This window comes from Sciurus vulgaris, assembly GCF_902686455.1.
Source record: "Sciurus vulgaris genome assembly, chromosome: 16".
Lineage (NCBI taxonomy): Eukaryota > Metazoa > Chordata > Mammalia > Rodentia > Sciuridae > Sciurus > Sciurus vulgaris.
The window spans coordinates 10,722,316-10,748,130 of NC_136477.1; the positions used below are offsets into that span (position 1 = coordinate 10,722,316).

Below are 25,815 nucleotides of genomic sequence, written 5' to 3' on the forward strand. Positions count from 1 at the left end.
CTCAGTTTTTGAGGGTGGGGAATAAAAAAACTAAGCGCCATGATGGCACATATTTGCAGGCCCTAAGTTAAGACAACTAAGGTAGAGGTGGCTGGGTCCTCCTAGAGCTCCTTGCGGAGGTTTTCCCAGAGTACACCGCGCCAGGACCGTTGGTAGATCTAGTCAGAACAGAGTGGACCAGTGATACTTGTTTGATATGGCCCTGCGCGCGACCCGTAGGGCTTGCCTATTAAAAACTCCCAGTTGAGGCGGGGCGAGGATGCTTCATTATGGAGGCTTTAGTGTTATCGTTGATTACTGAGTGTCGGCCGCCTCCCCCGAGACTCGACGCCCGACCCCCCATTCTCTGCATCTTAAACCAGCACTTTGTCAATTTTGTCTGTAAGTTGGGGGCTCTGGGCGCCCAACCCATAGGACGGCTGTGAGAATTAAGTGAGAGGACATTGGAGGTTTGGCCTGTAGTGAGTGCATGGCTTTCCTTGCATCAAGTCGCCATGGCCCCAACCTGCATCCCATAGGTCTTAACTAGAGGACCCGCATATAAACTGGAGGCCCTGGGTCAGGAAGACGACAAAAGAGGTGAAAGTGTGGGCCTGGGAGCCAAAGTGCTTAATTCAAACCCCACACCACCCTTTACTTAAGGCGATGGCCCTGCTGGGCCTCAGTTTTCTTGTCTGCAAAAGGGGGATAATGATAACCCCAACTGTGAATAACAGCTTCATTGGGTTGGACTTAGATAATGCTTGCCAAGTGCTTACTCTTGGCACATTATAGGCTAGTAATTTTTACTTGGTTCCTGGTATATTGCCCTCTGTTGAGCAGCCTGTCACTTAACCATTCCTTCAGCCTGGCTTTAGAAAATCTGGAGGCCACCAAAGAAGTAATTGGGCCAAATGGAATCTACGTCTAAATATAAGAAAAAAAAAAAAAAAATGTTAGCCAGGCATGGTAACTCACGTCTGTAATCCCAGGGGCTTGGGAGACTGAGGCAGGAAGATTACCAGTTCAAATCCAGCCTACGCAGTTTAGCAAGACCCTGAGCAATTTAGCGAGATAAAATATTTTTAAATCCGGGCGTGGTGGCACATACCTGTAATCCCAGCAGGAGGATTGTGAGTTTGAAGCCAGCCTCAGCAATGTAGGGAAGCCGTAAGAAACTTAATGAGACCCCGTCTCAAAATGAAAAGGATTGGGGATGTAGTTCAGTGGGAAAGTACCCCTGGTTTAAGAAAAAAAAAAAAAAAAAAAACGTTTAGACGGAAATATTGATAGCCTTCCAGGATAGACTGAATGAGGTTGGTAACTGATAACAGTTACTCTTCAAATAAAGCTAGAGGTTGTCAGTTCTTTCCTGCATTTGGGGAACTTGAGGAAGTAGCATCCATTTGTAATATCAAAGATTATATACACAGTATTCCTTTTCAATGCCAAGATTTTTTTTTTCATTTAGATACACTGCTTATACATTTAAAGTTGCAGCAGAGAATAGGTGATTCCTGTTTTTATTTTATTCAGATTTTAAAAGATGCAATAAAATTCACATTACATAAGATTAGCCACTTCAAAGGGACAGTTAATGGCATTTAATAGATTCACAGTATTTTGCAACCATCATGTAGGAGGCCAACCTCAGCAACTTGGTGAAACTATGTCTCAAAATCAAAACTGAACTGGGAATGTAGCTCAGTGGAAATCACCCCAGGGTCCAATCCCCAGTACCAAAACGTGTATTCTATCAAAAAGAATCCCATTAAGAGATAATTCCTCATTCCTCCTCATCCCACCTCTGGCAACCACCAATCCACTTTCTGTCTCTATAGATTTACCAACTCTTAAGTATTCCATCGAAATTGAATCATAATATGTGAACGTTATGTATCTATCTTCTTTCACATAGCATGTTTCTTTTATATGCCATTGTATGCTTACACCATAATGTGTTTATCCATTCATCCATTAATGGACATTTGGGTTGTTTCCATCTTTTGGCTTTGGTGAACAGTTCTGTTGTGAACATGTAAGTATTTTTTAGTACCTTCTTTCAGTTCTTTTATATATATATCTAGGAGTGGAATTGCTGGATCATATGTTGATTGTATGTTTAACTCTTTGAAGAACTGCCAGAATATCTCAGTAGCTACATTTTCCATTCCTTCCAACCATGCATGTGATTGGAACATGATTGTTTTGTTGAGATAGGGTCTAGCTATGTTGCCGAGGATGCCTTCAAACTCTTGGGCTCTAGTGATCCTCCTATCTTAGCCTCCCCAGTAGCTATCACTTGTCACTGCAGGTGCACACCAACGCAGCTGGCCTGAAATGTGGTTTGTCTGATTTTTGCAGTATTAAGATAGAACCCAGGGCCTTAAGCACGCTGGGCAAGTGCTCTACCACTGAGCTACATCCCCAACCCCCTTTTTATTTTTTTATTTTGAGACAGAGTCTTGCTAAATTGCTGAGACTGGCTTCAAATTTGTGATACTCCTGCTTCAGCCTCTCAAATTGCTGGGACTACAGGTGTGTGCCACAGTGCGCAGTTTGGAACATGAGTCTTAAAACTTCACAATCCACAATGTTCAGTGAAATAAAGCCATGCCATCCTGGGAATCTAAGGGTTCCGATTTCTCCACATCCTCATCAATACTTGTTATTTTCTAGTTTGTTCTTTTTGTGGTGCTGGGGGTTGAACCCAGGGCCTTGGGCATGTGAGGCAGGCACTCTACCAACTGAGCTACATCCCCAGCCCTGTATCATTTTTATTATATCACCCCAATGGGTGTCAGTGATCTAATTTTGGTTTTGATTTATATTTCCCCAATGAGTAAGGATGTTGAGCATCTGTTCATGTGTTTGTTAGTCATTTGTATATCTTCTTTGGAGAAATATTTATTCAAGTCTTGCCAATCTTATGTTGTTGAGTTGTGAGAGTTTTTTGTTTATTATACAGACAAAAGAAAGAACAAAGAAACTCTCAGTCCTTGTGAATCTGTACTGGAGTACCCTAATGATTACAAGGGCATTTACAGCTCTACCTTAGCCTTCACCTCTTGCTTATAGTTGGCATAGAGATCAGCCAGAGATGAACTCATAGGATCCTCTTGGGTTCATTTATTCTTTTCTTCTTTATTTCCTTTTTGTGCGTGTGTGTGTGTGTGTGTGTGTGTGTGTGTGTGTGTGCATGTGCATGTGTGTAGTACCAGGGATTGAACCCAAGGGTGCTCTGCCACTTAAGCTATATCCCCAGACCTTTTAATTTTTTATTCTGAGACAGTGTCTTGCTATGTTGCCCAGGCTGGCCTGGAACTTGAGATTCTCCTGCCTCAGCTTCCTGAGTCTCTAGATTTAGCCTCTTAGGTCTTTTCTGATCACATGCATGTTCATTGTTTTCGTGTGTGTGTGTGTGTGTGTGTGTGTGTGTGTGTGTGTGTGTGTGTTGGGGACTGAACCCAGGGCCTGGCACATGCTAGGCAAGCACTCTACCACTGAGCTACTCTTTCAGTAGCTCCCAAACACTTAGAACAGACAAACAAAACTTCAAGAATGGGGCTCCTCTCCCCAGTAGGCACCAGGGCCTCACACGGGGAACACAGGATTCTGTCTTCAAGATCTCTGCTACGCTGGGGAAGGAGATGGGGTGAAGCTTTCCTGTCATATTCAAGTTGTCTTTTTCTTAATTGAATGTTCACTTGGCTTACCTAAACTTTTGTTTTTCAGAGTTCAGACAAAGTTGATTCCAGCCATTTTTGTTGTCTTATTGTTTCTGTGACAGGATGGGCCCTTGGAGATACTCTGCCATTCTTGCTGACCTCTAGGGTCTAGATGGGTGATTCATGTCCCTCCACTAGACAAAAGCAAAGACTTTCCCCCTCCCCAATTAGTCAACCAATATTTGCTGAGCATCTGACACTGAATTAAACCAACACTGTCCATGTCCTCTTGATGCTGACGTCCTAGTGCAGAGATGAACAAAAGACAAGCAAGTTCAGCATGAAAACAATTTCAGGTAGCCAAAGGCACCAAGAAGTAAAACTGAGTGGTAGATGGTGATGGAGTAAGTAATTTAGCCTTAGTGGAATCAAGTAGGTCTTCCCTGAGGAAAGTGTCACTTAAGATGAGATTTGAAGTGGAAGGGAGAGAACGGCACCCTGAGGTCAGAAGGCACTTGGGAAGTTCAGGGACATGAAGAAGACCAGAAGGCCCAGGGTGAGACAAATAACCAGATAAGAGATGGAAACAGCTGATAAGAGCCACATCAAGGGTTCCTCTTTGCTTTGCAGTGTTGGCCTAGGGTCTAGCCGACTGGGTTTCTTAGAACCTCGAATTTACAGACTGCTTTCTGGAGGTCAGTAATCTCCTGAGATCACAACCCAAAGATTCTGTGAGTGTGCAGGCAGTCTCTGTCCTCCCTCTACCCTGGACTTCTCTGTACTCCAGGAGGCTGATAGCCACACATAAGGACAACTTGGCTGCCATGCACCCTCACCTACAGTTGAGTTTGGCTTTGGTAGATTATCTGAGTGCTAGCAGAGAAGGAAACCTATGTCTGCATTCCTTAGCTCCTGCCTAGTTGGTCTGCATCTCTTTACCAAAACCTGCAACTACAGCAATCTTAAAACAATTTCCACGATTCCCGTTCCTCAGTTGGTAACAGCCCCCTGGCCTGAGGCTTCATCACTGTCCATTTTCCCTTCACCCTGCCATGATCCTCAGTGGCTTTCGAGGGCATCATCCAATACAGTATATATGGCCATTTTTCTGAGCAAGGGTCAAATGAATTAAAAATGCCAGGTTGCTGATCCCATGCCATATTAACTGCTCCCAGAATGAAGTCTTTACATGTATCCAGGTCCCTTCCTGCACAGTACTTACTCTACCTGGAATGCCCTTCCCGCCTCTCGGAAGCCTCCTCCCAGAAGCCTTCCTTAAACCTCCTGAAGCTGTGGTAAAAGCCCCTTGCCATCACTACCATACCCCTTCACCAGCTGAACTCTCCTCACTTACTTGTCTGACGTACGGACCTCTGAGCTCCTCAGGCAGAAGTTATTTCACTTAACATCTCTGGCACCCTCACAATTCTGGGCTTTTGGTGACCCTTGACAAATTGCTGGAGGAATAAATGAATCTCAACTCCATCTTCACACCTAGCATAGAGTCACACACAGAAAAATGGACTGAATGGGTGGTTTTGGAGTTTCAGGTCAGACAATGGAGAAAATTTATGGTTCACTGTGTGCCAAGCACTTGATAGGCTTTAGGGATACTGCAGGTGACATCACAGACTGCAACTCTGCACTCCCGGAGGAAGAAAGCTTTTTAGAGAAATCTGGATGAAGTCAACAAATCCAGGCGTGTTCCTGAATCACAGTGGCCTAGTCTGATAATCGCAGAATATTATTCCAAATTGCTGCAGAGTATATTTTCATTTCTATTATACATTGAAGGTGAATCAAGATAGGGTTGCTAGATCATTAAAAAGTGTCAATAAATTTCAAAGGATTGAAATATATGGAGTATATTCTTTGATCACATAGGAATTAGAAATCACTAACATTCAAGCTACTAAAAAAAACCCAAATATTTGAAAAGTAGACTGCATACTCCCAAGTAATCTCTGGGTCATAGAAAATTTCACAAGGAAAATACAAGTATAACAATGACACTAGAGCACACAGTATATGAAGATGTGTGAGGTGAAGTTAAAGCAGTGCTTTAGAGGGCAAGGTATAACTTTAAATGCTTTAGAACAAAAGTTTTATCTGGGTGCGGTGGTGTACGCCTGTAATCTCAGTGGCTCTGGAGGCAGAAACAGGGAGATCACAAGGGGGAATCAGAGGCAGCCTCAGCAGTTTAGTGAGACCCTGTCTCAAAAAATTTAAAAAAAGGGTTAGGGATGTGGCTCAGTGGTTAAGGACCCTGGGGTTCAGTTCCTGGTACCAAAATAAAAAGTGTTAGAAGAAAAGTTTTAAGACAAATAACCTAAGCTTTCATATTAAGCAGCTAAAAAAAGAAGACCCAGTTAAACACAAGGTAACTAAAAGGCAAAAAAGAATGAAGACCAAAAAAAGTCATGGAATAGGAAACAGAAAATAGAGGGAGAAAAAAGCCAAAAGCTAGTTCTTTGAAAAGATGAATAAAACTAACCCCTAGTGCTGGGCGTGGTGGCTCACATCTGTAATCCCAGCAGCTAGGGAGTCTGAGGATCACGAGTTCAAAGCCAACCTCAGCAACTCAGTGAGCCCGTCTCTAGGTAAAATGCAAAAAAAGGCTGGGGATGTAACTCAGTGGCTAAGTGCTCCTGAGTTCATCCCTGGAACCAAAAAAAAAAAAAACCTATCCCCTAGCAAGACTAATCAAGAAAAGAAGAGAAGCTGGGCATGGTGATGCACTCCTGTAAGCCAGAAGTTCACAAAGCTGTGAGGCAGGAAGATCACAAGTTCTAAGCCTGCTGCCTGCCTTAGCAATTTAGCAAGGCCCTAAGCAATTTAGTGAGACCCTGTCTCTAAATAAAATTTTAAAAAGTGCTGGGGATAAAATATAAAAAAGTGGGCTGGGGAGATAGCTCAGTCGGTAGAGTGCTTGCTTTGCAAGTACAAAGCCCTGGGTTCGATCCCCAGCACCAGGAAAAAAAAAAAAAAAAAAAAGGCTTGGGGTGTAACTCAGTAATATAGCACCCCTGGTTTTAATCTCCAGTAACACAAACACACACACACACAATGCTAATTGCAACAAACAAAGAGCACAGGGAACTATCCAGCTGGAGGTGTTTGGCTTAGACACAAACAGTATAACTAAAGCAAATCTACTCATAAGACAGAGACTCAGAAGATTCTGGGCTATAAATAGGAGGCAATAAATCCTGCAAACTATACCATTTTCTCAAACTAGACAACTGCTACATTTTTCCTGGCTGGTGAAGCCCCAAGATTCTTCTCCGTGGATACCCATTGGGAGCACTCAGTACCCACTAGGCATTGCCTATTTTTTTTTCTTTTGATACCAGGGATTGAACTCAAGGGCGCTCAACCACTGAGCCACATCCCCAGTCTTATTTTGTATTTTATTTAGAGACAGGGTCTCACTGAATTGCTTAGTGCCTCACTTTTGCTAAGGCTGGCTTTGAACTTGAGATCCTCCTGCCTCAGCCTCCCGAGCCCCTGGGATTACAGGTGTGTGCCACCGCACCTGGTTAGGCATTGCCTTTTATGCCATTAATTTTTTGAATCTTATGTCCACTAATCTTAGCCCCATTCTATAGAGCAGCAAACTGAAGCTTCAGACAAGTCAGGTCTCACTTTCAGTCAGAGGCCAAACCCTAACCACCATGCCCTCCCGCGTTTGGCCCCCCATTTATTTCAGCTTTGGCATTCCTTGGACCATGGTTTTTGTCTTGGGCATGAGTTTCCCAGACAGCCACTGCTGTCACCCTTCCTTGTGCACAGGAGTCCTCCTAGATGGAGGGAGGGAAAAAACAAACACCTCACCATCTCCTTCATTTCCCTCCTAATCTGCAAACTGCGCAGGGACTGGAGCCTCTGTGCTGTGCATTTAGGGAAGGGGTGGGGAGAAGAGAGTCCCTTTCAGTGCCCAAGTGTGTGTGCAACTTCCTGCCACTGAGGAAACACTTAGTTCGAATCAGTCCTGGTTCTCCTTTCCCTGCTCTGGCCTCACAGGAGGAGTTGGCGGGGAGCCCTGGACCCTCTGGTCCCAGCCAGATTCCCCAGCCAAACGCAGGAGGAGAGATGCCTTGGACTGTCCTGCTTTTCGCAGCTGGTGAGTCTGACGGCCCCTCCAGCACCCCAGCCTGCTCCCCCATCTCCTGCATAGGTTGCTGCTCTGAGGACAGCGTCCAGAGGCAGGCTGCTCATCTGAGGGGATGGAGGAGGCGGATCCTGGACTGATTTGCCCAAGAGCCATAGAAACTTCGCAGCCTTTTCTTCCTAGGCTCCTCCTCACGCCCAAGTCAAGATTTTCAGAAATATCACCCTACTGTAGACAGCTGTGCCTACACCCCTTGCCTCAGCCCCACTGGACCTTCCTGCCTTTGAGGACAGGAGTTGGGGCAGTAAGGGCGTCTGCCTCTGGGGGGACTGACCGCAGGGCCCATGGAAGCTGGATAAGGGAAGGCTTGTGCTGATCATACATACCTGCCGCTCGCTTGAGAGCCTGTGGGCAGCTGGTGAGAAACTCTTCCTGGGATGAGCGCCCTCTGCAGGAAGCCCTGGTCCAACTCCCCCAGCCACCCTGGCCTCCCCACCTCTCCTGGATTTCCCTCCTTCCTTCCTTTCTTTCACTAAGGATGGAACCCAGAGCCTTGCCCATGGTAGGCAAGTGCTCTGCCGCTGGGCGCCGCCCCCAGCTTGACTCACCACACGACCCATCCATCCTCTGGACCTTTGCCCCTGCCATTGCCTCGAACTGAAAGGCTCTCACCCAGCTCACACCCAACTCACATTGACACCTCTTCCAGGAAGCCCTCCAGCCCATGCAGCTTTCCTGTTGCCCAGAACTCCTTGCCTCCTTGAGACACCATCAGTTGCCTGTCTCTTCATTTGTCTCCTTCATTACTTTATCCCCAACACCTAGAACAGGGACTGGTGCACAATGTTGCTGACTGAAGTAGTGTACTTGTGTCACTATATAATAACCATGGCCATCATTCTAAAAGGCTCAACCACCGTGACCCCTAGATGTGCCAGGAACCCAATGCCCTGAATACTGCAGTGGGCAGTGGGTGGAGATTGCCAGCCTCCTGGTGCACAGAAAAAAAAAAAAAAAAAAAAAAAAAAACAAGGCCCAGGTACTGTGGGTGTCACTCAGCGGTAGAGCCCCACGCTAAGCAGGCGCAAGGCTTGGGTTTGGTCCCCAGCACCAAAATCAAAATAAAAACAACAGGGTCCAGAGAGGTGATCTGCTTCCCAGGGTCACACGGTGCTGTCTAACCATGCACCCACACTGCCACCTCCCCTTATCCCACATTGCAGGTTCCTTGGCCATCCCAGCGCCAGCCATCTTCCTGGTGCCCCCCTACCCGAGCAGCCAGGAGGACCCCATCCACATCTCATGCACAGCCCCCAAGGACTTCCTGGGGGTAAATTTCACGCTGTATCGAGAGGGGCAGGTAGTCCAGCTCCTGCAGGCTCCAGCAGACCAGCTTGGAGTCACCTTCAACCTGAGTGGTGGCGGCGAGGCTCCTGGGGGGAAATTCCACTGCCAGTACAGCGTGATAGGCGAGCACAGCCAGACCCAGCTGTCGGACCTCAGCCAGACCGTGCACGTCTCCTTCCCAGGTAAGCCCTCCCCTGGTCTCACGTGCTGTGCCCTCTCCTGGGAGGTCATCACAGGAAGGCCAGGCCTAACTGGCCAGAGGCCCCTTGCCTTTCCCTCCTGTCTCCTCATAGCTGCCCTGCAAGATGGGCACAGTGATTCTGCTTTTTGCAGATAAGAAATGGAAGCAGAGATGTGCGAGGACTTGCCCAAGGCACAGGTAGCAGAGCTGGGATGCCATGAGCCCCTCAAACTCCAGGCCTTGTGTCTCCACGCTAGTAGCTCGGGACAGAGCACCTGCCTTGCCCATGCGAGCCCTGCACTCCATACTTAGCACTGAAGAAAAATCTCCACGGTCGACTACACCTTCCCACTTTGGTCACTTAACATTTTTGTATGTCAACTATGCATCAGATTCTGTCCTTATCACTGGAGGTCCAGCAGAGAACAAAATGATGTTCCTGCCCTCCTGCAACTCATGTTCCCAGGGGGTGGGACAGACGATAAACACAGGGTCCAATAAATAGTGAGGCAGTAAAGTGCAAAGCTGATACACAGGGGAGAGTAGGGTGAACAAGGAAGACCTCTCTGAAGAGGCCATGTTGGAGAAAAGATTTGAATAAAGTCAGGTGTGATAGGGCTTGTCTCTAGTTCCAGCTACTTAGGAAGCTGAAGCAGGAGGATCACTTCAATTCAGGAGTTTGGGGACAACATAGCTGACATAGTGAGACCCCATCTTGGAAAAAAAGAGAAGAAAGATCTGAATGATGAGAAGGAGCTAGCCATGTGGATTTCTAGGGCAAGAGTATAGCAAGCAGAGGAAACAGGCTATGCAAAGGCCCTGAGTTTGAAGCATGCCTTGTGTGTTTGAAGAACACTGAGGACCCCAGAATGGCTGAAGTACAGTGAACAAGGAGGAATGTGTGGGGAGACAAGGGCAGGGAGGCGGTGAGGAGGGTCATGCGGGCCTAGTGGACTGTAGCAGGGACTTTAGCTTTTCATCTGAGTGGGAAGGGAGCCCTGGGAGGGCGGATGTCTTTCTCTGGTCTTTCCAGGAGAAGGGACTGGGCATGGGTTATGGATCAAGAAGCCAAGGGGTGGAGCAAAGGCTGTAGCTCAGGGGTAGCGCATTTGCCTGGCATGCACAAGCCCTAGGCTCAATTCCCAGCACCAGGGGTGTGGGGAGCCGTCACCAGGACTTTTCCACTGCAAAGAGAACCTTGCTACCCGCCAGTCTGCAAGCTGTGATGACAGAGGGGTCTCTGTGTCCTTCCTGGCCTCAAGCTCCTCTGTCAAAGGCTCCCTTCTCTCACCTTGGCCTTGTGGTCTTAGAGTAGGGAGATCACAACAGCCCTCCTACCACAGGTTAATGAATGGATAAGGCCGGACACTGTGAGAATCTCCCCTGTTCGTTTTTCTTTCCCCTCCTGGCTCCTCAGCTCCTGACCTACAATGGGATCAGGGAACCTCCCCTCAGGGGCCCTAAAGAGATCCCCTCTCTCTTCCAGGAGGGAAGCTGAGTCCTTTACTTCCATTTCCCTGTGACTGACCTCTGTGAATTCAGGGGTCACTACGTGGCTTGGGATGGATGTCACTGACACCTTCATAGCCTGGACAAACAGGACTCTTGAGGTGACAAGTAACTGAGAACCTGACTCACACTGGCTTCAGAAACCAAGGAAGATTTTGTTGGTTCACTGAAGTCAGTCGATATTAGAACTTCAGGTGCAGCTGAATCCAGAAGCTTGAAGTTTTCAGGAATTATTTGCCACCTCTCAACTTGGCTTTGTTCTATGTCCACGCCCAGAAGCCCCAGATGAATATCCTATCAGGGATACAATACAAGCCAGAGGCATAATCCTTTTCTTCCAGTGGTCCAGCCAAAGCCCCAGCATTACCTTTCATTGTCCGGGATTGGGTCACACAGTCAACTTTGAACCAATCACAGTGACAGTGGGAGGGAATATGCTAATTACAAGACATATGCTAATTGGCTAATTCCCAGGGTCCCACTGCACCCAAATCACAGGGTTCTTTTGGAAGAGGATTGGAGCCTCAAGGTAACCTGGAGACATGACAGAGGCCCCACCCTCCCCCACAGCTCCTTCACCTGCCCACTCGCTCTCTTCCTGTTTCCCTCTAGTGCCCACTTGGATCCTGGCCCTCTGGCTGAGCCTGGCTGGAGCCCTCCTCCTCCTCACTGGGCTGGCGGCTTTTGCTGTGGTGGTCAGGAGAGGTGAGAGAACGGAAAGAAGACAGGGCCATGCGCTACCGACTGGCCACTTCTGAATGTGCCATGTGCTCACACGCTCACACGCTCACATGCTCACACCCGTGTTTCTAGAAGCACAGAGACAGGCAGTTTGGAGAGGCCTTATTCTACAATTTAGCAGGGAAGAAACCTTCCATAGGGAGATGGTGGTGAGCAGGGCAAACTCACACATTCTCCAGACTGTTTCCAGGCCCCTCCATGGACACCAAAAACCATGGACGCTCAAGTCCCTTACGTAAAATGGCCTTGTACAACTGGCCCTCCCTACCCACAGATTCAGTATCCATGGATTCCATATCTGCAGACTCAACTGATAATGGATTCAGAGATGCTGGGGACACATTTGTGTCTAGGGGCTGCGGTGTAGCCCAGCGGTAGAACACATGCTTCCTATACACAGGGCCCTGGGTTCCATCCCCAGCACTGCGAAAGGGGAAAAAATTGGTGTCTTTGTGAACACGTGTAGACTTTTTTCTTGTCATTATTCTCAGTATAACAACTCTTTATATTGTGTATAATTTTATTAGGTATTGTAAGTCAGGTACAGCCAGGTGTGGTCATGCATGCCTATAATCCCAGCAACTTGGGAGGCAGAGGCAGGAGCATCGCAAGTTCAAGACCAGCCTCAGCATTAGGGAGGCTCCAAGCAACTCAGCGAGACCCTATCTCAAAATAAAAAATATAAGGGGCTGAGATGTGTCTCAGTGGTTAAGTGCCCCTGGGTTCAATCCCCAGTACCAAAAAAAAAAAAAAAAAGGCCATCTAGAGATGATTTTGAAGTCTAGAGAAGAAACAGAAGGGAGACCAGTAGAGTGTGAGGAAGAAGAGCGAGAGAGCGAGGGGGAGGGATGAAGGGAGGGGAAGCGGAAGTAGAGAGGATGAAAATGTACAAATTATGTTACATCCGTGCATGACTATACGACAATGAATCCTGCTTACATGTATGTAATTCTAATGCACTTATTAAAATAATAATGGAGATAATAATAAAAAGGAGATCAGTATATTAGAGCAAGCAGATGGGGGAGGGAGGAAGAAAGGGAAAGGGAAGGATCTGGGAAGGAGACTGATCAAATAGTTATCTGCATGTACAAATAGGGTACAATGACTGCCATCTAATTATAAGGTGCCCAGAATAAATGAAAATGTAGAATAAGTCTACAGAGGAGGCGAATCACCAAGTCACATTTTATGTAAGGTACCTGAGCTTCCATGGATTTTGCTATACTTTGGGGGTTCCTGGAACCAATCCCCCACAGATACTGGAACAACTCACATGTATATATCTATAGATAGACAGATAGACAGATAGATAGATACTGGGGAATTGACCCCAGGGATGTTTCACCGCCCCAGCCCCACTGAGAACTTCATCTAGAGACAGGGCATCAATAAGTCGCCCAGGCTGGCCTCAAGCATGTGATCCTCCTGCCTCAGCCTTCTAAGTTGTTGGGATCACAGGTGTGCACCCACTCGCATAGCTGTGATTCTTTGATTGTGGTAAAATATACATAGCAATTCAGTAGCATTGAGCACATCCACACCATTGTGCATCCGTCGCCACCATCCATCTCTAGAACTTTTCATCAGCCCAAACTGAAACCCTGTCCACATTAAGCACAACTTCCCATTCCCTCCACCCTCAGCTTCAGCTCCTGGCAACAACTGCAACTCGAATATACATACACACACACACACACATCAGTGACTCAGGAGGCTGAGGCACAAGGATCACAAGTTCAAGGTCATCCTCAGCAACTTAGCGAGGCTCTAAGCAACTCAGCAAGATCCCATTGCTAAATAAAATATAAAAAAGGCTAGGGATGTGGCTTAGTGGTTAAACACTTCAGGGTTCAGTTCCCTACTACCAAATGTGTGTGTGTGTGTGTGTGTGTGTGTGTGTGTGTGTGTGTGTGTAAATTTGAGACAGGTTCTTGCTAAGTTGACCAGGCTGACCTCAAACTTGCAATCCTCCTGCCTCAGCCTCCCAAATCTGTGCAATTACAGGCGTGTACCACCACATCCTGTACAACTCATACTTTTTAAGAAAAACGGTGTCACATGTTGTGCCTTGCTTGAAGTTTTGATCAACATATATTACTACTGTAAGTGAAAAAATTTTTAAAAAGAGAGAGAGACAGACAGACAGACAGAGAGAGAGAGAAATTCAGGTTTGGTGACACTAGACTGCAGTCCCAGCTACTTAGAAGGCTGAGGCAAGAGAATGGTGAGCTGGAGGTGATTATATGGACAACAGTGAGACTCCATCTGGAAAAAAGAAGAAATAAAAGCATTTGTTAGCAGTAGGTCTCACACTGAGTAGCAAATTTCCACCCAAAGAGGCAAGGTTGGGTTGCAAAGGTAAAAAGGGGGTTTTAGATTTCCTGGGTGTAGAAAAATTGTTTGGTACAGTCAAAACCATGATCTAACAAATGCTTGTTTATCTCCTATTCCAGTGAAAGTAAAAAAATTACAGAAAAAAAGGTAAGACCATCCCTAGGGCCCTCATAGGGTAGTTTGGGATCAGAAGGGCACTCCTTTGGCTGGGGGGGGGGGGGGGGGGCGGTCTGCAAACATCCGCATCTGGTGGAAGTGTTGAACAGAACAGGTGGCATTCCTTAAGCACCTACTGCCTTTTGGGCAATGTGCTAGCAGTGATCCCACCTCACAGCCCTGGAAGCAGGAACGATGAATAATCCCATTTTACAGATGAAAGGACAGAGGGTCAGTGCTCAGTCACACAGGGAGAAAGTGGCTTAATCTTTCTCACATCCCCTTACAGCCAGCTGCCAGAAAAGACCACTCTACATGTCCTCCCTGGACTTTCGTGGATCCACTTGGTGTTAAGTAGAGCTCAAATGACCCTAGAAGTGGGCCTGGTTCCTGATAGCCAAGGACTGTTGCACAGTGTGATAGCTCTGGAAATCAGAGTGTTAACTGCTTTTTCACTTTGTGGGGAGGATGTAAGGGTGGGTAGGGGTCAAAGACCCAGAATTGGACTTTCCAGAAGCCTTCTGTCTCATGGGGCAACCGTCTTCTGAATCTCTTTGCAGAGAACAAGAATCCTGTTGGGCCCAGATAAACTTCACCACCACAGGTCTGTGCTCCCTGCTTCTGACCCCACCAGGGTGAGGTCACTGTCTCAAAATCTATGGTCACTTGAACCTCTTCTGCAGCTGTTTGCTCCCGGTTAGGGTCAAACACACCCTCACCCTCCTTTCTCTGGGTTCTCACTTTCCTCCTCCCAGGTTCCTGCCTTCCACTGGTTCTGCCCTCTGCCTAGAATACGCTCCCTCTCTTGGGTCTTAGTCACCTTCTCTTGATCACTTTCTCCAGGAAGCCTCTCCAGGCTCCTTAGACAGGTGGGAGCTTGCTACTCACATGCCTCCACTGCTTTGTTGTCCTTACCCCTGGTAGGTAGGAACACAACGACATAATCTTTGGGATCTGTGTTTCAGTGCTAGAGAGCTTGCCTAGCCTGCGCGAGGCCCTGGGTTCCATTGCCAACACCGAAAAAAAAAGTAATGTTTGGATGCTTGTGTATTCAATAACTCACTTCCTTCCACCACTGAATGGCCAGCTCCACCTGGGAAGGACTGCTTATGTGTGGGTCACGCGAATCGTCAATGAATGGCCCACTTGCCTTCCGGAACGTGTCATTCTGCCTGCTTCCAATGGGACGCGAGAGGCAGCTGGTCTGTGATAGGCGATGCTCTCTGAAAGGGACCCAAGCGCAGAAAACTTCATTCTCTATGCTCGATTAACTGCACGACCTGTTTATTGAGCGTCTACTATGTGCTGAGATCTAAGAGGGTCCCATGATGATCAAGATAGGTGTGGTCTCTGCCCACAAGTCCAGATTCCAGTGGGGGAAACAGTGGATGGAAGGTCTGCACCGGCTGGGACCAGGCAGGCAGTCCCTAGCGAAAGCAGTGTTTAAACAGAGACCTGCAAGAGGAGCGTGGCCTATGGGTGAAGAAGGGGGCGATCTAGCAATAGGGTGGACTGGGGAGGGGGAGGGGTTGACAGGTGCTCCTTCTGGAATGTGGGAGTTGACCAGACTGGGGAGACCCCCTGGGGAGGGCTGTGCACAGGAGAGACTCTGGGTTCAAAGTGTAGTTCAGACTCACCGCTCACCTGCAGAATGGGTGGGAAGGGAGCAGGAGAGGATACTGGGAGATGGTCCCACCCCTTCCTCCAGGTAGACTTTGAACTGGGGGCTGTAAGCCAAGGTGGGAGGATTAGGGCGGTGCACAGGGAAGTGAAAACTGGCCCCCAATCCTGGCTTTCCTTTCTATTTCAGACATGTCCTTCGATAACTCCCTGTTTGCCATCTCCCCGGTGAGTAGCTCCTTTCTTTGGTTCCTGTTTCCTGTTTCCTCCATCCTATGTAGTCCGGTGGAGGCTACCACCAGCCTGGGTATACCCGCTGACTCTGAGCTCTGGGGTCAGGAAAAAACAGAACAGCCGAAGTGGGACTTGTCATTGAGCCCAGGGTGACTTTGATATTCCCAGGGGATTGAAGGGGACAATGTTATCATATGGGGGGTATATACTGTTGTGGTCAGTGCTGCCTGCGGATTTAGGAAAATGCCTCAGAATGGCTACAGTATTCAAGGTAACTTAGTGGTCTCTCTGGGGTCCTTGGTATTGCCTTAGAACAATCTGATGCATTATGTGGTTCGCTCCTGGCTTAGTCTTGTGTTTAATTTCAGGGACTTCACCGGAAGTGTCCCACTGTGGGTTTCTATGTAGGGGGAGGTCAGAATCCCCTACTTTTTAAGACGTTTCGTTCCTTTTGTCATACAGTGCCAGTACTGGGATTTAAAACTGGGTCTATGGGACTCCTCTGCACGGCTGCATTTTGGGGTGGTCTTGGCATTTATATTTTATTATTATTAACTGAATTGAGATATCTGACACATAAACTCCACGGATCAAGGACATGTTCAGTCAGCTCCTCTCTACAGAGGGGGCTCCACGACAGGGGGCCTCAGGTCTCATTCCGACACATGGAATGTTGTAGAACTTTGACTTTTCTCAGGTAAAATGGGAGCCCTGGACGGTTCTGAGGTGAGAGGTGACTGGATTCGGGTGCACACAGGCGCCCTCTGGTGCTTCCTTTGGGAAAAGAGATTGTAGAAGGCAAGGAGCCGGAGCTCGGGGCCCAGCTACAGGAGGCAACCACAGTGGTCAAGGCCGGCGAAAGGGCGGTGGTACGGTTCCGCAGATTGCCAACAGAGGTGGCGGAATCGAACAGGGTAGATCCAGGTGATAGGAAACAGGATGGGATGAATGGGCCAAGAGAGGAGGAGGAAGCCTTGGGGAAGGGCAGGCTGAGGATGGTGGTGCCGGTGAGCAGGTGGGGCCTGAGCCTGGAGGCCCGGAGAGAGGGCAATGCTGGAGATAAGGACTCGTGTCCCGGGGATACAGATGGTGAGAAGGAAGAGGGCTTGGCATTGGCTGAGGTCTCAGTTCCTAGAACAAATCCTGAGCCATTAAGACAAACCCAGCAGCCAGGCAGGCTCTAAAACTCCATGAGAATCTACACCAGGGCTGGGGATATAGCTCAGTTGGTAGAGTGCTTGCCTTGTAAGCACAAGGCCCTGGGTGCAATCCCCAGCACCGCAAAAAAAAAAAAAAAAAAAAAAATCTACACCAGCTTCCATACCTGGCTTTCCTCTTTTTTTTTTTTTTTTTTCTTTTTTTTTTGGTACTGGGGATTGAACCTGGGTTCACTAAACCACTGAGCCATATCCCCAGCTGAGGTTGGTCTCAAACTTGCAATCCTCCTGCCTCATCTCCTGTGTTATGTGATAAGAGGTGTGCCACCCCGCCCAGGAAAAAAAGCCTTTTAGGTGCTGGGGCTGTAGCTCAGTGGCAGAGCTCTTGCCTAGCACGTGTGAAGCACTGGGGCCAATCCTTGGCACCACATACAAATAAACAAATGAAGGCATTCTGTCCATCTACAAGGACCAAAAAAAAAAGAAAAAAAAAGCCTTTTTAAAAGGCTCCCACCCCCACTCCTGTACTGGGAATTGAACCAGGATTGCTCTACCATTAAGCTATACCCACAGCCCTTTTTATTTTGAGACAGGGTCTCTCTAAGTTGCTCAGGCTGGCCTTCAAACTTGTGATCCTCCTGTCTCAAACTCCTGAGTAGCTGAGACTACAGGCTGCATCAGCACAGTCAGTTTTGGTTTCTTTCCTTTTTTTTTTTTTTTCCAAATTAAGACAGGTTTTATTTTTCAGGCAAAAGAAATAGCATTAACATATATACAAATGCCAGAGAAAGAGTTTGCTGGGTTTTATAAAAGAGAAAACCACACACAGAAGCTTTGTAAAGCTGTGCTGTTGGTTGAAATGACTACGAAGTAGCTGACTCTAATTTAGTTTTTACTGTTACCTTGCTGAGGGCCTGATATGCAACTTTATAACAGCCTGCTAAGTGGGGTTGACAATTTCTTTTTACAAATAAGTTCCCTGAGGTCAGACGTGGACCTTACTGTAGTCAGCTAGCAAGGGAGAGGCAAGCTTGGAACCCCAGACTGCTCTCAACCACTTGGTTTCACTTCTAGTAAGTCCCTTTGTCCTTGACTAGTGTTTCAAGTATTCACGATAGAGAAGAGGGTAGATCTTGAAGGTTTTGAGGGACTCTGAATGGCAAGGATGTGTTCATTTAACAAAGCTTATGAGGTGCCAGCCATTGTTTACTTGTTTTGCTTCTTTAAGTCTCATAGCAACCCTAGAGGGTGGGTTCTAGCATTCTCCCCACTTTTCAAAAGGAGAAACTGAAGCACACGTGGTTAAATCACTTAACTAGCTCACACTGTCAGGAAGGGATAGAACTGGGATTTGGACTCCTGCTCTCTGGTCCTCTACTAAGCAGGGAAGAACCCTGGAGAACAGAAGGCAAGGAAAGGAGGAGCAGGGCCCTGAAGCTTGGGGAGTAAAGAGGTAGAGGAGGTGCCAGGAGACCGGATGGTCTGAGGTAGTCTCAGATTCAGAACACTGGAAAATCTTAGATTCTGATGCTCCAAATCACCCAGTTCTTTCTGATTTTTTTTCTTTCATGGACCAAGAGAATGACTTCAGAAGAAGACACAGCAGTAACCGTAGATGCTTGCCCTGGCAACTGTGGAACGCGAAAGAGGCCCACCTCCACATCGTCCTCACCGGAGGCCCCAGAATTCAGCACTTTCCGGGCATGCCAGTGAGGCTGAGGATTGGGGACCCCTTCTATTCAGCTCCACCTGCCTGGGCCTTTCTGGGTGTGAGGTTCCTTTCAGCTACTCCAGAGTCAGCAGGGGTTTATGTTCTGTGGCTGCTGCCTTCTCAGGGAGTTGAACAGAGATGAAGGGGCCCGCTGGCCTTGGGACCACGCTCACAGGACAGTGGGAGAGTGGGTGAAGGCAACTGGCATGGAGGCTGGGCCGAAAGCAGGAAGCCCCTCTGTGGATCCTCACTTCTCATGACCACCAGGGAAGATGTCAGGATTACTTTTGGCCCCCAGCTGGACATAAGGGGTCCATACTCTCCACACTCTGCCCCCAGTTCTTCCACTCCCAAGTACATCTGGTTCAGGCACCTGACTCTTCACAACTGGGTTTTTGAGCACAGGGTTGGGGGTGGTGTTCTGTGTGTTCTCCCTGCTGGCATGCCTAAGTTATTAATTATAACACATGTTGAGGTGTTCCTAAGGTCTTTATGGCATGTAATCCTTCAAACCTGGGACCTCTGGCATCCAACTCTTGGATAGCTGAGTGGGAAGCATGCCTGAATCCACAACCTTTAAGGTACCCCTGAACTGAGTCAAGGTAGTGTGGGAGACCTACGGGGGGGGATGAAGGGAGAGGGCAGCGGCACATAGGGTCTCTGCTGGGGTCCCTCAACTATGGAGAACAGGACGTAGAATGTTGTTGTGTAGGGGCAAAGGGATGTTGGGGAAAATGAAGAGAAAATGAGGATCAAAGAAGGGTGAATGGCAAACGGGGTAATCCCAGGCCCTCTAAAGCCGATGGGACCTGGAACAGTCGAGACAGGACACAGGCAGCCACCGGTGGAGTCACGCGCTACCCACCATTGGGAGGAGGGAGAGACCTTGAGGGAGGGGACGAGGAATGTTTTGTGCAGAAGGAGGGGGTAAGGACCAGGGCTGGGGACGGGGCATTGGGAGGGACACAGATAACGGGGAAGAAAGAAGCAGTTGAGAGACGGAGTTCAGGTCAAGGGTAGAGGCCCAGGGGCATCTCAAACTGCTTTTCCAATAGGGAGGCCGGCAAAGGGCCGGGGGATGGGGGCGTGTCCCTAGGCTGTGGCCACGCCTTTCGCTCCGCTCCGGCAAAGCGAAAGCCTCACAAAGTCTCAGTGGGAGGGGAGCCGGACAGGTATTGGGGCGGGCCCTGGTGGCAGCTGGGCCCCGCCTCCGCGAGACGCTCCACAAAGTCAGGCGGGACCAGGGGTGGAACCGGGACCGGGAGCGCGCCCGAGCCGTCCGGGCGTCAAACCTGCCCCTGACATCCCCGAGGCAGGGTAGCCACCTCACAAAGGACGGCCGTTTCTACGGGGCGGGGGCGGGGCCGGGGAGTGTCCGCGCGGCCAAGTGTCGTCCCCGCCCTCGCGGAGCATCAGCACCTCCTTACAAAGCGCGGCCGTTCGTGCGACCGGGGCGGGGGCGGGGTCCAGGTCTCCTGGGGGCGTGTCCACGCGGCCCGGTGCCGCCCAGTGAAGTACGCTCCGCCCCCTACCCGAGTTACCGCACCTCCTTACAAAGCGCGGCCGTTCGCGCCACGCCGGCCTTGGGGTGGGATCCAGATCTCCTAGGGGCGTGTCCGCGCGGCCGTGCACCGCCTCCTGACGCACGCTCCGGTCCCCGCCGTCCTTGTGCGGCGGAGCCACCTCACAAAGCGGCGACCGTTCGCGCGGGGCGGGGCCGGCCCCGCCCCCGCGTGTATTCTGTCGTTCCCTGCGCCCAAGACCTCCAGCAGGGGGCGCTGTGCCACGGGGCCGGGCCGCGGCGGCGGCGGCGGCGGCGGCGGCGGCGGCGGCGAGGCGTGGCGTGGCCGGCAGGTGGCGCTGCCCGGCTCGGCCTCGGCCTCGGCCCTGCGCGGCGGCGGCAGCGGCGGCGGCGGCGGCGGCCTGGGCCCGGGCGCGGCGGCGGTGGTGGCGGCGGCGGCGGGGCCTGGAGCGGATCTAAGATGGCAGCGGCGGCGGCGGCAGTGGGACCGGGGCGCGGGCGGCGCAGGGGCGGCGGGCCCAGGCGGCGCGGGGCCCTGCGCGGCAGTTGTCCGTGTTCCCCGGCGCCCGCCTCCTCACCATAGGAGACGCGAACGGCGAGATCCAGCGGCACGCGGAGCAGCAGGCGCTGCGCCTCGAGGTGCGCGCCGGCCCGGACGCTGCGGGCATCGCCCTCTACAGCCGTGAGTGGGGGCCCCGGGCTTGGGCCGAGGGCCGCGCAGCGCGCGGGGGTTGCGCACGAGGCTGGCGGCTCTGGGGGCCCCGGGGAGGCCCCGAGCCTGGGGGGCACCTGGCTGGGGGTCCCGGGGGTTGAGTCGGCGCGGGCAGTGAGGGGGTGTGGAGCGCCGGCGTCAAGGGACAGAGAAAAGAAGGCGTGCGTGGTGGTCAGAGGGGAGAGGTGCCCCGAATAAAGAGGGAAGCGCGAAACGGCGAGTTAGGGGCCTGAGATTTGGGAGAGGGCGGTGGGCAGGAAGTGGGGGGCAGACAGTGGCAGGGGTATTCGGAGGAAGCTGGGCGAGGGGGTGTCGGGAGCGGGTGTGGCCGCCCTGGCTGGGAGGAGGGTGGGGTGTGGGCGGCCTCTGGCCATCTCAGGGGACCCCCTGGACTACTGAAGACAGTTGGAAAGTAATTCCAGTCCCGGGCGGCCGGGAGGACCGGGTGCCGCCCCTGTGGAGGGCTTGGCTTTCAGGACCTTCCGAGTGGGAAACTTCTAGAGCTGGGGAAAGGGCCCATGTGAGGGTGGTGCGAACCACCAGAGGGGCTCCGGGTGGAAACGTGGAAGGGGAGGGCCGCTTTCTGATGGCCGGCTTAGAAGTAAGAGGTAACACAGCCACCTCCTTCACCACGCGCCTGCTGTCGCCTTTTTGGGGATGTGAGAATCTAGTTGCATTTTCAGAAGCTGCTTTCAAAACTGACATTTCAGTAGAGGGAAAATCGCAAACGTGCTTGCCAAGACGTCTCCCATCCCTAGTCTTTGTAATTCATCCTTTTTCTTTTTTCTTGTTACTCTTTCTTTTCTCCTCTCTTCTCTCAGATTCCTCGTTCACATTTTGCTATTCTGTTTCATTCGCCTTTGTCTCTCGGGATTTCTTGCTCTGATGCTCTGGAGAGCCACCGAGAAGGCCTTTACTAGCTATGGCCCCGTGGGAATTTTGCCACTTTGGGAACTGGGTGTTCTCAAGGGAAGTGTGTGGAGCAGTGGGTTCTCCCTTAGTCTTGACTTTGAAAACAGATTAAAGGAGTGTGTCTGTCACCCAAGTGTGACACCTTTTGTCACACTGGAGAAGAACTAGGGTCTTCTTGGACCAGATGAGAGGGAAGAAGGATTGGGAACTCAGGACTGACATCTAAGCTCAGCAGAACATCAGATCCTAAGGCAAGCCCATTCATTTGGCAAGCATTAATAAGCAGTTTCTCAAGCTCGTGTCCCTGGCCTGACACTCAAAAGAGTTCCAGGAGGCTTGGTTTTCTCTCTTTTGTGGTGTATTGGGGATTTAACCCAGGGCTCTGTGCCTCTTGAGCTATACCCCTAACCTTTTTTTAAATTTGAGACAGGGTCTAGCTAAGTTGTTGAAGCTGGCCTCCTACTTGGAATCTTCTTTCCTTAGGCTCCCGAGTTGCTGGGATTACAGGCATGTGCCACTGTGCCTGCTCAAATAAACTTTAAGCAGAAAATTTAGAACAGTATTAAATTTATAAAATTACTGGGAACAGTGCATACTATTCTCAAATACCTCACACCCAGTTTCCCCTGTTTTTAGTGTTTCATTTCAGAAGAGTTTTTATTTTGTTTTTGTTGTTGATAATCATGAAAGTGGGCTGGGGGCTCAGCATATGTGAGATCCTGCATTGGAACCCCAGCACCACAGGAAAGAGAGAGAGAGAAGGAACCAAAAAAGAAAAAGATAACCCTGACAGTGTTATAAGTTATATAGTGGCAATTCACAAATGACTTTCAAGAGGAGAAAGTCCACATTTCTCAAACGGAAATCCTCAATCCCAGATAATATTCTCAGGGGTCAGAGAGAATTTCTTCCCCTTTATGCTTTCATAAAATTAGTAGAGAGTTAAAAACATGGGCTCTGGAGGCAGCCAAAGCTGGGTGTATTAATTTCCCAGGGCTGCCCTAACAAATGAACACAAATTTGGTGGCTTAAAACAACAGAAATGTGTTCTCTCTTAGTTCATGGCCAGAAGTCTGAAATCAAGGTGTCATCAGGCCCTGCCCCCTCTGGAGGTTCTAGGGGAGACTCCTTCCTCTACTCTTCCAGCTTCCAGTGACTCCAGGCATGGCTTGCTTATGACAGCAAAACTCCAGTCTCTGCCTCTGACTTCACATAGTTTTTCTCTGTACTCTCATCTTATGACACTGGGCATTAGAGTAAATGTAGGACAGTGTCATTCTGAGATCCTTAATTATGTGGACACAGACCCCGTCTCCAAATTTAAATCACTTTCCTAATTCTGGGGATTAGGACTTGGACTTCTCTTTCTTGGGTCACACTACATGGGCTAATCTTGTGCCCTGCCACTTTACTACTAGCTGTGAGACTTTGTGCCACAGTTTCCTAACGGTTCAGGCTGTTGAAGCCTAATGAATGAAAACCTCCTTTGCAGTGGTACCTTCTACCCATAGGGGCTGGCAGTGGCCTTAGAGTTGGTTGGGTTGCTGCTTCAGGAACAAAAGCCTGTGTGGTGGGGACAGTAGGAGCATAGGGAGGACCTGCTCTGGAGCATTCTGTGAGTACAGCCCCCGGCTGGGGTGTGTGGCTGCCGGCACCCCATCCAGAGCAGGGCTTTCTAGACACTGCAGCCACCCTGGGGTATGGGAGGGGAGTGTGGCAGTTAGGTGGGCCAAGGGGGAGCTTCCCCTATGCCTCAGGTTTGAAGCAGGCTGCTGGGAGCTTTGGGCCTTCTCTTGGGATGACCTCCCTTCCCTGGCTTCATTCCTTTTTCCACCTGGACCCTTCCAGGGCCTAAGTGCTTTGGTCAGAGAGAAAGTTTCAGGAGCACTGACACCTGTCCTCACCTGTCTTCACCGATGCTGTTGACCCACTTGTGCTTCCTGACTCCTAGAATCTGCATCTTTGTAGGTAGGGACATAGGAAGGATTGGCCAGGATATGGGCACAAATCTTCCATTTTCTGGAAGATGTGAGGTGGACCAGAGTCTTCTGTGAGTGCTAGGGAGACCTCGAATGTGGAGGATCTGACAGGTGCTGGTCAGCTGTGTGGTTCCGAACTGGCTATTTGACCTCCCTGAGCCTGTTTTCTTACCTGTAGCAACACTTTACCTGTGTGTGGCCTCTGTTTCCTCTGCAGTGGGAATCATGCCACTTGGGGCCCAGGAAAGTGGGCGAAGTTGATTGGGTGTGTGGAGCAGGGTGTCCAGCGTATAGCAAGCATTCAGTAAACAGTAAGTTTTCATAGATGTTATTGAGAGCAATGGCATTGTTGTGGAATAGGAAGACCTGACTGTTCTAGGATAGAGCCCATTATGCTGCAGGGCTGCACAACTGTCTTGTACCCCTGGTGATGGGACAGAGACTCGTGGGCCCTGTTTCTTGACACCTATACCTTGTCTGTGAGAAGGATGACAACTGCAGAACGGTCCTGTCACCTACATCCTGCTTCAACCCTGAGGTAACCCTTGCTACCCCCTTCTAGCCATTTGGTCACCCTGGCTTTTATCCAGGCAGCTGGGCAGAGGCGGAGGCCCTCTGGCGTGGTCCTTCTGAGCCTTGAGAGTCTCTGGCACAGCCTCGGGAGTCTCAGATGCACTGTCTCTCCTGGAGAGGAGGCAGCTTCTTGGGGAAGGCTGAGTGAGGGCAGCGGGACAAAAGCAGACAGACTCTCAGTTCCTCAAGCTTCGTGGCATCCTTTCAGGAGATGGCTGTGTCCTTTTTCTTTCTACATCAGCACAGGTCAGTCTGGCCAGTGATCTGGGCTCTCCCTGCCCCTTGTTGAAGAAGAGGCAGGGGAGACAGTCTTCGAAAGGGGCAAAATTTTGATTTGTGGAGGGCATGCCAGTGTGTGGGAAGCCCAGAGAAAAACCTTTTGTCAAAAGAAGGTAAATAAAGGCTGACTGTCACAGAACCAGGAGCCCTGTGACTTGAGATGCCTCTGACAGCTGGGGTGTTTTTTTATGTGCCCAGCCTTTTAGACACTTTATTGTCAAACTGGGTTGACAGTTGATAAAGTTGGTAACACCAGAAGGGCATTCAAGTTTCAGTATATCTGTATGTTGCTAATGGCTGCCATCATTTATTGAGCACTTACTGTGTACCAGGCTGTGTAAAAACTTGTGTAGACAGACTCAAGTGCTTGACCTTGGGGGCATCTATGCAAAGGACAGTATAAATCCAGGCCTGTGGGCCAAATGGAGCCTGAAACCTATTTTTATACCATCAGAGCGGGGAGAGTCTTTTATAGTTTTGAAGCATTGAATTAAAAAAAAAAAAAAAAAAAAAAAGCCAACCCACAAAGAGGAATATTTAATCAAGACCACAGTGTCCTGTAAAACCTAAAATATTTACTTGTTGGGCCTTTTTGACAGAAAAGCTTGCAAATCCTGAGATACAAGAATGAGGCTGGTAGGAGAAGGGGCCAGTGCGGAAGCCGGCCCCAGTCAGCTCTGAGGATTTTGGTTTCAAAAATCCTTTCTTTCTTTTGATTGTGAAGCGTCCTGATGGCTCAACACAAATGGAGTATGCTTTCTGGATTGTGTGGGCCAGTTGGCCTGCGGGTTGCAGCCCTTGCTATATGTTACCACTGGTCCTTAAAAAGTCCAGCGTAGTCAGTGATTCTCATCCCATTTTACTGGTGAAAAAACAGGTGAAAGGGCTTGATAGCTGAAATGACATGGCAGGCTAGCAGTGGAGTTGGCTTTGAAGTGCAGGGCTGCTAGATGCCACCTTACTGTGTGTGTATGTGGTTTAGAAAGGAAAAATAAGCAGCATTCAGTTTGTGCAGAAGAGAGACCCAAAGTAGCAGCCGCTTAAACAAGATAGTATTTAATTTTTTTGTGCTCTCATGCTTAAATCC

At 49.5% G+C, this 25,815-nt stretch overlaps 2 protein-coding genes across 5 annotated transcripts in view; both read left to right on the forward strand.

Moving 5' to 3' along the window:
* The first annotated feature begins 366 nt into the window (after window positions 1-366).
* LOC306646221 (protein HIDE1) lies at window positions 367-19,232 on the forward strand. 4 transcript variants are annotated; one of them, XM_079114726.1, is made up of 7 exons: window positions 367-381; window positions 7,671-7,770; window positions 8,982-9,287; window positions 11,408-11,500; window positions 13,993-14,020; window positions 14,590-14,633; window positions 18,619-19,232. In XM_079114726.1, the coding sequence occupies exons 2-7, from the start codon at window positions 7,740-7,742 to the stop codon at window positions 18,891-18,893; spliced, it is 777 nt and encodes a 258-aa protein (XP_078970852.1). In that variant the 5' UTR covers window positions 367-381; window positions 7,671-7,739; the 3' UTR covers window positions 18,894-19,232. The 4 variants fall into 4 exon arrangements, with proteins under 4 accessions (XP_078970852.1, XP_078970855.1, XP_078970854.1 ...); XM_079114728.1 differs by lacking the exon at window positions 367-381 and adding an exon at window positions 15,840-15,877 and having other exon boundaries at window positions 7,576-7,770; window positions 18,619-18,892; XM_079114729.1 differs by lacking the exons at window positions 367-381; window positions 11,408-11,500 and adding an exon at window positions 15,840-15,877 and having other exon boundaries at window positions 7,574-7,770; window positions 18,619-18,892.
* Window positions 19,233-20,718: 1,486 nt separating this feature from the next.
* CARM1 (coactivator associated arginine methyltransferase 1) overlaps window positions 20,719-25,815 on the forward strand; it is a 40,907-nt gene continuing 35,810 nt past the window's right edge. Inside the window, 3 exon segments of the mRNA XM_079114701.1 lie at window positions 20,719-20,763; window positions 20,765-20,821; window positions 20,823-20,955. Coding sequence (XP_078970827.1) covers window positions 20,734-20,763; window positions 20,765-20,821; window positions 20,823-20,955 — 220 coding nt within the window. The 5' untranslated portion in view covers window positions 20,719-20,733.